The 12145-nt window shown below is 41.3% G+C and overlaps 1 protein-coding gene and 1 non-coding gene across 6 annotated transcripts in view; both read left to right on the forward strand.

The window, feature by feature from the left end:
* PRMT7 (protein arginine methyltransferase 7) overlaps positions 1-12145 on the forward strand; it is a 39267-nt gene that overhangs the window by 4764 nt on the left and 22358 nt on the right. For all 5 annotated transcript variants that reach the window (XM_006099468.3, XM_006099469.3, XM_023763075.1 and 2 more), the window contains exons 3-5: positions 2625-2661; positions 6363-6512; positions 9072-9180. In XM_006099468.3, coding sequence (XP_006099530.1) covers positions 2625-2661; positions 6363-6512; positions 9072-9180 — 296 coding nt within the window. The remainder of the gene's footprint in view (positions 1-2624; positions 2662-6362; positions 6513-9071; positions 9181-12145) is intronic.
* Positions 5220-5326, forward strand: LOC111828064. Its single transcript, XR_002831825.1, has one exon. It is a non-coding gene; the product is annotated as a U6 spliceosomal RNA (small nuclear RNA).

Here is a 12145-nt window from a genome sequence, read left to right on the forward strand (position 1 = left end):
TCTGCCCCTTCTTAACTCTCACATTGGCCAAGATACTTAACTTCTCTGTGCCTAAATATAATAATATATTCCTCAATATCTATAATAATAAAAGCATAATATGCTAATTAGACTGCTGTCCTTCCAGACGAAGCCTGGGCTGTGAGGGAAGCCGGTGCCGGCACCTGGGGGAAGGAAAGCCTACTCTTGCAGGAATTTTGTGCATTGGGCCTCTAGTATACAATATAATAACTCATAGGATGCAGTGATGGAAGGAGAGAGAAATTTCAGGAAGCATCAAACTTTCTGATTAGAGTGACTAGGTAGATGGAGCTACCATTTCCTGAGAGGAAGAACACAGGAGGAATTGGTGGTGTTGGGCAGGGGAGTTGATGGAGAGTAGGTATTTGGACATCCAGTAGAGATGCCAGTGGACAGGTATGTGGGTCTGGAGACAATTTGCATTTGTTAGTGAGGGTGGAAACAGGACTCTCAGAGACAGTGTGGAATGAGAAAGGTAGAAGGCTGAAGGGGTTCTGGAATAGCTGAGGAGGCAGGGGAACCAGGAGGGCGTGGTCACAGAGGAGAAAGGAGGAGAGTGGTTCAGGAAGAGGGCATGTCCAGCAGGGCCAGAGAAGTCCTGGGTGTTAGCAGTTGGAGTGAGCTAATGGTGTTTAAGGAGAGTGGTGTCAGTGCAGTGGTGGGGAGTGAGTGGGTGATGAGACAGAGAAGATGGGGAGTGAAAGGGCTTCTTAAAAAGTGGAGAAATCCCTGACTGGTTTGGCTCAGTGGATAGAAAGGTCCTGCGGACTGAAAGGTCCCGGGTTCGATTCCGGTCAAGGGCATGTACCTTGGTTGTGGGCACATCCCCAGTAGGAGGTGTGCAGGAGGCAGCTGATCGATGTTTCTCTCTCATCGGTGTTTCTAACTCTCTATCCCTCTCCCTTCCTCTCTGTAAAAAATCAATAAAATATATTTTTTTAAAAAGTGGAGAAAGGTATAAAGGACCAGATTTCAACTAAGCATTCATAGGAGGGTTCAGATATAAAAACCTTGGTGTGCCATAAAAACACCCTATTCTTTTAGTGCAGAGCTTCTCAAAGGGTAGAGTATGGGTTGCCTGGGTCACAGTTGCCTGGAACACCAGTTCAAGTGCAGATTTCCAGACTTCCAGCCCGATCTGGATCAGAATCTCTGTGTGTATGTTGCGAATCTGCGTTTAAAAGAAGCTCTGCAGTGAATCTGATGTTGACCTGAAGCCGGAGGTCCTCTGTATAGTGGGAGTGCCTCAGCTCTCACTTGGAACTCTCAGAAAGCATCTTTGGGCTGGGCCTGCTGAGTTCTGGGGGCTCATCCTGATCCTGCTAGAGGTTTTCAAATTTGTAATTGCTACGGTAGAAATATAGATAATCAACTCTCCTCCCTTTAACACTCTATAGTTTGGTAAACTCTTAGTTTTTCCTGATGACATGAAGGAAAATGCTGAATATACAGCAGATAATATACTTTGCCTTTCCCCAATTCCTCCTCCTAGTGTTACATCTGTGATTATCCCACTGTGCAAATTATGCAAGATTATGTTAAGTATTAAACTCAGTCTAAGTTAATCTGAGGAAAAAATGTTTATGGGGGTGGGTTATAAGAGGTCAGTGTGTCGGGGGGAGGGCATATGTAATACTTTCAACAATAAAGATTTAATTAAAAAATGTGTGCCCTAGCCGGTTTGGCTCAGTGGATAGAGCGTCGGCCTGGGGACTGAAAGGTCCCAGGTTCGATTCTATAAAAAATCAAGAAAATATATATTTTTAAAAAATGTGTAATGTATAAAATGATCAGTATGTTAGTGTCTTTGGAGTTACTGTGACAGGGCTGACTACTAGAGCATTCCTAGGTCTTAGGTTCTTTGCTGAAAAATAAATACTTGCCTGAGGTTTTTTATTTAGTACCAAAGAATTATAGAATATAATTGTTAACGTATGAAATTCCAAATCTGTAGAGAATTTTTATTTGAACCAAACTGACCACATATGCCGGGAGCAAGATCGCAAATGCTCCAGAGCAGTGGTTCTCAACCTTCTGGCCCTTTAAATACAGTTCGTCATGTTGTGACCCAACCATAAAATTATTTTCGTTGCTACTTCATAACTGTAATGTTGCTACTATTATGACTCGTAATGTAAATATCTGATATGCAGGATGGTCTTAGGCGACCCCTGTGAAAGGGTTGTTCGACCGCCAAAGGGGTCTCGGCCCACAGGTTGAGAACCGCTGCTCCAGAGAATAACAGTTTTGTAGCTTCTTCTATGCATTTGAAATTAAGGAAGGAAATAAGATTACAAGGAGACGGGAAAAAAGCAAGGTGCTGATTGGATTATAGGGTAGTTTAATAAGATTATGTTTGTGCTTTCTTGAGGGTGGTTTATTTCAAAGGTGTGTTAACTTAGGAATTTATGATCATATCACCGTGTGAGGTTACTTTCCAGAACACCCCCCCCCCCCCCCATAATTCCTTTAAAGTAGTTTAAAACCTGCCTGGATGTTTGTCTCATCTGATTTAAGAATGCACTTATATATCTGTGAATATGCTCATATGTTGATGTATATTACTTTTAGCAGAGGTTTCTGACCTGTCTTTTTGTTTTTAGATCTTCTTATGCTGATATGCTGCACGACAAAGACAGAGTAAGTGTTAAAGGAAACTGTTACCTTGATGTGGGGTTTTGAAACCTTGGATTACGGGAACCCTGGAGGCATGATGTTGGAATGATGCTGAGAGTCAGTATGGCGTAATGGTTGGGAATTTTGTCTGGAGGCTGGGTCCTATTTCTGGCTCTGCTCTTGACCTGAGTGTGAACTTGGACAAAACATGGGACCTCTGTGCACCTTGTTTATTAGGATTTAAGACGTACTATCTGATCTCCATAATCTCCTCTAGATAAAAATTCTCTAATTACATGATGTTTTGCCCTGTATAGTCAGTTTGTAATTTAAAAATGAAATTTCTAGAGGTCACTGAAGACTGTATTTTGTAAAGCAGATTTGACTTTCATTGCAGAATTACATTTCAGCTTTCCTCTTTCATTTTTATTTTTTTAACAAAATATTTTTTTTTTACGGATTTCAGAGAGGAAGAGAGAGGGAGAGAGAGAGAGAAACATCAATGATGAGAGAAAAACCACTGATTGGCTGCCTCCTGCACGAGTCCCACTGAGGATTGAGCACAGAACCTGGGCATGTGCCCTGACGGGTAATCAAACCATGACCTCCTGGTTCATAGGTTGACGCTCTACTGATGAGCCATGCTGGCTGGACTAATCTGATAGGTTTGAACTAATTTCTCATTGTAGTGTTAACTTGCATTACCCTGATAACTACTGTGTATGAGCTCTTTTCATTTATTAGCTATTCATGTTTACTCTTTTATGACTTAGTAATTTATAAGAGTTCTTTATATATTCTGGGTAATAACCTTGTCAGTTATATTTATTGTAAGTGTCTTATCTTAGTTTGTGGGTTGTTTTTCCATCTGATAAACATAAGTCTTAAATTTTAATGTCAAATTTATCTTATATGTCCTTTAAAGGTTGGTACTTTTTGTGTCTTGTTTAAGAAATCCTTCCCTTTGCCAAGGTTATTAAAGGCTGATATATAAGATTTCAATTGATTTTTACTTATTGATTTGGAATTCTGTAATCTTTCTAAATTCTGTAACTCAATAAATATCCTTTGGTATTTTGGGTTTTCTTTTGCAGACATTCATCTTGTCTGTGAACAAAACAAAATAATTTTATTTATTTTTTTCTAGACCTTATTTCTTCTTGTTCTAGTATGTTGGGTAGAATGTCCAATTTAATGTTGTCCACTTCATATATTTTTAAAAACTTTTGCTAGAAGTTGTTCATCATATCCTTTAATCTCTCTAATATCTGCGGCATATATACTGATATTACCCTCCTCTTCATTTCCAGTTTTTGGCTACCTGTATTTCTTTATCTCCCTCTACCTTTTATTTGTTTATTTTTGAAATAGTCTTACCAGTTCATTGGTTTTATTAGTCTTTTTTAAAAAAATAGTTAATTGATATTTTGAGAGAGAGGGGAAGGGAGAAGAGAGAAACATCTGTGTGAGAGCGTAACATCCATTGGCTGTTTCCTACACGTCTTCTACTGGGGATTGAGCTGTAACATCAATCAACTGTCTCCTGCACACCCTACTGGGGGATCAAACTGTAACCTGGGCGTGTTCCCTGACCAGGAATGAAACCTGCAACCGTTTGGTGCATTGGATGTCGCCCAACCAACTGAGCCACACCAGCCAGGATGATTTTATTAGTCTTTTGAAATAACTAACTTTTTTTGAAAATATATTTTTTATTGATTTCAGAGTGGAAGAGAGAGAGATAGAAACATTAGTGATGAGAGAGCATCATTGATCGGCTGCCTCATGCACGCCCCCTACTGGGGATCGAGCCTGCATCCCAAGCATGTGCCCTTGACCAGAATTGAACCTGTCTCAGGCCGACGCTCTATCCACTGAGCTACAGTGGCTAGGACTGAAATAACTAACTTTTATCCTTCTTGATCTTATATTTGTTTCTTAGTTCATTAATTTTTATTCTTTATTATTTTTATTCATTCACTTATTTGGAGTTTATTTTGGTAGTCCTCTTTTTACTAGTAATTTTTTGAGGTGGATGCTTACCTCATCTTTTGTCTTTTCTAATACTTTTTTCTCCAAATATTGCTTTAGCCATTCCATGAGTTTTGATATGTAACTTTTTAAAATCTTTTTTTTTAAATTATATTTTTGTTATTGAGATTTCCAACTTGATTGCACTGTGGTCAGAGAATATTGCCCTTTTGATACCAGCTCTGTATTAGTTATCTAGTAACAAATTATCCCCAAATGTAATGTCTTAAAAACAATTATTATCTTTACTTTCTGTGGGTCAGAGAACTGGGCTCCACTTAGCTGGGTCTCCTGGCTCTGGGTCTCTCACAGGCTGTGATCAAGGTCTTAGCTGGTAGGATAGTCATCTTCAGGCTAACTTGGGGGTGGATCCACTTCCAACTGCCTGACCTCCTAATATTCCTTATTAATTTTCCAGCTCGTCGGTACATTTAAAAAGATTTACAAATACCTTCCTAGGATTTTTAGTTATTGTCAACAGAAGAGTACTTATCCAGCTAAACTCTTACAGATGGAAGGTGTATCTGTTAAGTTACAAAAGACCATAACCAGTGTTTGCTTTGGCAGCACACATATTAAAATTGGAACGATACAGGGAAGATTAGTGTGGCCCCTGTGCAAGGATGACACGCAAATTCATGAAGCGTTCCATTTAAAAAAAACCCCTGCATACAAACAGAATAAACAAAAGACTATAACTAAAAACCTTCACGATGCAAGAAAATAATTTCCTGAGAGGGAAACATATTTAGACAAGGAAGTTATGTGAAATAGAGTCCAGTAAGGAAATCAAAAGCCACAACACATATTTTAATAGAGGGATTTGGTCACACAGATGTGGGAGGCCTGGGAAGCAGAGAGGTCACTGAGGTCAACTTGTGATAGGAAGAGCAGGAAACAGTTACCTTGCCAAGGGCTGGGGATACAAAGAGAGACGAAGACTGAGGTTTTCAGAATCTAGAACAGGGGTGGGCCATTTGGACTTTTATAACATCATTCTCGGGCCATACAAAATTATCAACTTAAAAATTAGCCTGCTATATTTGGTCAAACATTTAATTAACTCACCCCTAATGCCTTGGCCAGACCAAATGATTTTGTGGGCATTGTAGGCCCAAGAGCTGCACGTTTCCCACCCCTGATCTGGAAGCTTAGAGGAGAGGGCCTGTGGATCTCCAAGAGGGATCTCTGTTTGAGTGCTGCTGCTACTCATGAGGGACGCCCGGGGAGGCTGGTTATGGGAGGCCTGGCAGGAGCTGGCATCTGGAACCAGCTGCTACGCCTGGGAGGACACTGATGAGAGCAGCACCCATACAGGAAGGAGCAACTATCTCCCTCCTCTACCTTCCAGTCACCCTCGAGATCCTTCTTCTACGTCTGTACCTAACAGCTGGAAAAAGGAGAAGGTGCTTCCAGAGCCCTAGCCCCAGTATCACTAGGCAGACTGTAGAAGAGAGGGTGTGGAGGGGAGATAATTGCTTAAGAAAGGGTAACAGTTTGACCCAGTGCTCTGGCGGTGTCACAAGGCCTGCCTGACTCAGCTAGCCAGTGCTGTTCCTCGAGGGCCCAGAAAGGCCACAAGTCATGACTTGCACTGCTGCTGCCAACCATGACCAGAGTTTCACAAAGCACCTTTCTACTTATTTATAACAACTAGTATGAAGTGACAGTTTTTTTTAATCCCTTTCTCTTAGAATATAAAATACTACCAGGGTATCCGGGCTGCCGTGAGCAGGGTGAAGGACAGAGGACAGAAGGCCCTGGTTCTCGACATTGGCACCGGCACAGGACTCTTGTCAATGATGGCAGTCACAGCAGGTGCCGACTTCTGCTATGCCATCGAGGTAAGCCACATTCTTCACGTGGGTGTCCTGCCCCTTGCCCTTTGCCTATCCATTTGTTCATAGGTATTCACGGAGTGCTCACTCTGTGCCAAGCACAGGGCCAGGTTCTGAAAGCATAGAACTGAATCAGGTACAATTTCTTCCTCCAGGAGTATGTTTTCCCCTCTGAAAACAGTGTTTTCATGCATGTCAGGATCACTGAGACACTTTAAACAATACTGACACCCAGCCCCCCTCCTCATCTCCTCTGCCAGATTTTGATTTAATTATTCTGGGTTGTGGTCTGGCATTACTATCTTAAATGTCCCTACAAGATTGAGACCTACTATCTTAAAATGTCCCCTACAAGAGCCAGCTATCTTATTTATGTTTTATCAGTAGTTTGGCAATCTGCCATTTCTTTCCTGTAATAAAACAATTAAACATGTTATCTTTCTGATAAATGCAAAATAATACATTTTCTTTTTTTTTTTTTTAAATTATATTTTGATGATTTTTGACAGAGAGGAAGAGAGAGAGATAGAGAGTTAGAAACATCGATCAGCTGCCTCCTGCACATCCCCCACTGGGTATGTGCCCGCAACCAAGGTACATGCCCTTGACCGGAATCGAACCTGGGACCCTTCAGTCCGCAGGCTGACGCTCTATCCACTGAGTCACACCGCTTAGGGCCTTTTTTGTATTTTTTTAAATATAGTTTTATTGATTTCAGAGAGGAAGGGAGAAGGAGAGAGAGAGAGAAACATCCATGATGAGAGAGAATCATGGATTGGCTGCCTCCTACATGCCCCCTACTGGGGATTGAGCCCACAACCTGGGTATGTGCCCTTGACCAGAAATCGAACCCGGGACCCTTCCGTCCACAGGCCGACGCTCTATCCACTGAGCTACACTGGCCAGGGCAATAATACATTTCTTTATAGGAAATTTGTTAAATATAAAATACTAGTAGTTTGTTAATTCAAAGTTAACCATTGCTAAAATTTTGATGTATATTCTTTTTTTTTTTTTAAGTCCTCACCTGAGGACATACTTAAAGAGAGGAAGGGAAAGAGAGAGAGAAACATCGATGTGAAAGAGAAACATTGATCAGTTGCTTTCCATATGCTCCCAGACTGGAGGCTGTGAATGGTCAGAGCCTCAAGGGTCAGGGATGAGATAAGTGATATGTCAAGAGGTGGGAGGGCTGAGGGGGTGGTATGAGCTCATGATACTTTTGGGGGTGAAGCCAAGTGATTGTTGAGAACTCAAACTATAACTAAAAACATCAAATCAATTTTTAAAAAAATTGATTTCAGAGAGAGAAAGGGAGAGGGAGAGAGAGAGAGATAGAAACATCAATGATGAGACAGAGGGATTGAGCCCTTAACCGTGTGCCCTGACCGGGAATCGAACCGTGACCTCCTGGTTCATGGGTTGATGCTCAACCACTGAGTCACACCAGCTGAGCCCTAGAAATATAATTTGAAACAGATTGTAAAGATGGTGTTTTTAAATTTTTTTCCTGAGCACACAGGTATTCTTTACAGAAGAATATAGCATTTTCCCCTTGAATATAGTAAAAGAATTATGTGTTCATGGTGGGAAATGTGGAAGATGCATAAAAAGACTAATAAAAGGGGAAATCTTGTCATTGTGACCGGTCATTCACGTTATCAGTTTGTTATATTTCCACTCTCTGTGTGTCTGTAATGTTTTCTGCCCTAATATGGTGGGAGTTATGTACTGGTAATTTCAGTTGAGCAGGCCAGAAAATAGCAGCTGGAGGGGCTTATGTTTAGGGACATGGTAAGGGTTCAGGAAAGACTTCTGGAGAGGGGTTTTTGTGTTGTCCTGGAAAGTTGGGTTTGCTTTGGCAGGTGGGGCTAGAGCAGGGAAAACTCAGATGTGCCTGGGAACATGAGTGTGGATGAAGCATCAGTTGTGGGGAGAATAGGGTTTGGGGGGAATGGCAGGGGCAGGGAGAAGCATGGTGGTTTGTATTGTGGAAGGCCTTGGATATCTTCAGAAAATATCAGTGACGTCCTGCCAGCATTGGAGATTGGGGGCAGTTTTGCTCACACTTAGGTCTAACACAGTAACAGTCTCACTGTGGTCTAGAGAGCAGCTTCACAGATCATCACAGATCATAGTTTGTGAGGCAAGTCCTCTTCCAGGCTCCCTCTAGTGCGGCACTGACACCTGCTGTCCTTACGAGGTAGTGCAACCTCCCTGGGATCCCTTGCATCCCGCCCCTGAGCCTGGGGACTCCTAGCTGCCAGTTAAACCCAGGGAAATCTCATTCCTTTGTATTTCTTTTCATGATACACATTTATAGAATAAAGTATTGCAGTTACATGGATGAAGTCTTATTTATTTAAATTAAATAGACCCAAATAAATATTTTGCCTATATCTTGAATGGTAACAAAGGTTCATTTTAGAAGGAAATTCTGCAGTGCAGATCTTTTTTTACTTCAAATCTTAGGACTAGAATCAAGGAATGTCTTGCTAGTGTTGGGTGTTAGGATGTTATTAAATTGATTACTTATTTTTCTTGGGTTTTGGCTCTCATTTGTAGGTTTTCAAGCCTATGGCTGATGCTGCTGTGAAGATTGTGGAGAAAAATGGCTTCAGTGATAAGATTAAGGTTATCAACAAGCATTCTACAGAGGTTACTGTGGGGCCAGGTAAGATCAACACATACTGTGTTGTAAGCTTTGCTTGCTTTTGTAAGGGAGAGGAAAAGACTTCTTCAAGTTATCTGGAATAAATATATCCAGGTAATTGCAGAGATATGAGGCCTCTGCGTGTGTCTGAAGAGAAGCATTTTCTTCTCTATTGGTTTATTTCTCTATTTGCTAAAACGAATCAGCAATGGGTAAACCAGAACTAATCAAGAGCAATAGCAGTGATGCAAAGGAAACCTTCTTTTGCTTTAAGCAAGTTGGAATTTTTGTGTGTCTCAGCTCTCTGAGTTTCAAGTTTTATCAGACAGAAGTGAAACTAAGTAAATAGCTGAAATGGTTTTGCTTAGTTCTGACATCTTGCTTCCGCATCTAACACGAGAGATTTGCCTGTATAGCACAATCTCTCCACATTCCCACAATATTTTTTAGAGTTTAGGAGCTTGAACTGGACTCCTAAAATTTCATGACACTGATACCTGGAGAGTACAGTGGAAAGATTCGTAAAAGAAGCTCCTGGGATGAGGTTATGGATATAACCCCATTTTTTTAAAACACAGTATTTTAGTATGAAGCAATGGTAAGGTCAACATTTTTCTCCCATTAAAAAACAACATTTTTATAGAAAATCTGAAAAATGCACAGAAGAAGAAATTGGAGTTCCCTTTTATTAATTTTTAAAACATTATATACATACAAAAGAATGCACAAATCATTATTCCATTTTTAAAAAATATATTTTATTGATTTTTTATAGAGAGGAAGGGAGAGAGATAGAGAGTTAGAAACATCGATGAGAGAGAAGCATCGATCAGCTGCCTCCTGCACACCTGCCACTGGGGATGTGCCCACAACCCAAGGCACATGCCCCCGACCGGAATCGAACCTGGGACCCCTCAGTCCGCAGGCCGACGCTCTATCCACTGAGCCAAATCGGTTCGGCCATTATTCCATTTTTAATCAACATTATTGAGGATAATTTTTTTGTTTGTTTTCTTTTTTATTAATCCTCACCTGAGGATATTTTTTCCATTGATTTTTAGAGATAGTGGGGGGTGGGAGGAGAGAGAGACAGACAGACATCAATGTGAGAGTGACACATCGATTGGTTGCTTCCTGCATGTGCCCTGACCAGGGCCAGGAGTCGAACCTGCAACCCATGTACGTGCCCTTGACCGGGAATCGAACCCGATACCCTTCAGTGCTCGGGCCAATGCTCCAATCACTGAACCATACTGGCCAGGGCTGTAGAGGTATAATTTACATAAAGTGAATGCATCCATGCTAAGTGGATAGTTTGATGAGTTTTGACAAATTTAAATACACTTGTAACCACCACCACAATCAAGATAATAGAATATCTCCATCATGCCCAAAGAGATTCAATACCTTTTACATCAATCCCTCCCATATTACTGGCCTTATGCACCTACTGATCTGCTTTCTTCAATATAAATGAGATCTGCCTTTTCTAGAATTTTGAGTAAGTGGAATCATGTAGTGTGTATATTTTGTGCCTGCTTTCTTTTCTGTTGCATATTGCTCTTGAGATTTTGACCACGTTGTTCTGTGTATCAGGAAATCATTCTCTTTAAAAAAAATATATATTTCTTTATTAATTTCAAAGAGGAAGGGATAAGGAGAGAGAGATAGAAACATCAATGATGAGAGAATCATTGATTGGCTGCCTCCTGCACACCCCCTACTGGGGAATGAGCCCGCAACCCAGGCACGTGCCCTTGGCCTGGGACCCTTCAGTCTGCAGGCTGAAGCTCTATCCACTGAGCCAAGCCGGCCAGGGCAGGAAATCATTCTCTTAAATTGCTAAGCAACACTTCATATGTGGACATACCATAGTCTGTTTACCCCTTAACTTGTTGATGGACACAGATAGTTTCTTGGATAGGTCTTTAGGTTCACTGATCTTATCTTGTGTGGTGTCTAATCCACATCTAGTTAACTTTTCATTTCTGATATTGTATTTTTTAATCTCTGATTATATTTTTATAACCATTTTTTCTCCTTATGTTCCTTTAAATACTTAACATATTTATAGCAGCTGTTTTAACATTCTTATCTCCTATTTCTGTCATCTCGGTCATCTAGGGGTTTGTTCTGTTATCCTAGATCTGGGCTACATTTTCCTTCTTGGCATATCTAGTAATTTTTATTTGGGTGCTGTGTATAGTGGAAATTTTGCCTTGCTAAGTGCTGGATTTTGTTGTCTTCCTGTAAAAGCTTCATTTGGCATGCAGTTGGGTTACTTACAGATCGGTTTGATCCTTTCCAGGCTGTTTTTAAGCTTTGCTGAAGCAGGGTTAGAGTAGCTTTAAGTCATGGCTTCTCAGCCGCAGCACTGTTGACATTTTGGGCCTGATAATTCTTTGTTGGGGGTGGGGAGCTATTCCGAGCATTGTAAGATGTTTATCCCTGGCCTCTAACCAGTGGAAATCAGTAGCACCTCCCTCCCCGTTTGTGCCAAGCAAAAATGTCTTCAGACATGGCCAGATGTCCCAGGGTGAAGGAGAGTTTCTTGGATAGGTCACCCCTGTTGAGAACCACAGCTCCAGGGCTACTTTAGCCAAACTGGTAAGGCATGACCTTTCTAGGTCTCTGCCGAGCGCTTGCGTGCTGGCTGATCAGAACTGGAATGTTACCCAGTCCTTTGTGAACTCTGGAAATTGTTCACCTTAGAGCTACATGGTTATTTTTACCCGGCCTTCTAGAGTCCTACCCTATGTGTGTGTGAATATATTCAACAACGACCTAAGGGGAGCCCTGTGCAGGTTTCTGAAGCCCTTTTCTGTGTAATTTCCTCTCTGGTTTTCTCTCCTGCAAGTCCCAGATGCCTCCACTTCCCTGAACTCCAATTGCTGTTTCCTTAACTCAGCAAGATTGCAGTGCTCTGCTTACTTTCTCGTTCCCTGTACTGTGGTCTGGAAAGAGCCTGCCTGCTAAAGCCAGAGCA

This window comes from Myotis lucifugus, unplaced genomic scaffold (genome assembly GCF_000147115.1).
Source record: "Myotis lucifugus unplaced genomic scaffold, Myoluc2.0 scaffold_274, whole genome shotgun sequence".
Classification (NCBI taxonomy): Eukaryota; Metazoa; Chordata; class Mammalia; order Chiroptera; family Vespertilionidae; genus Myotis; species Myotis lucifugus.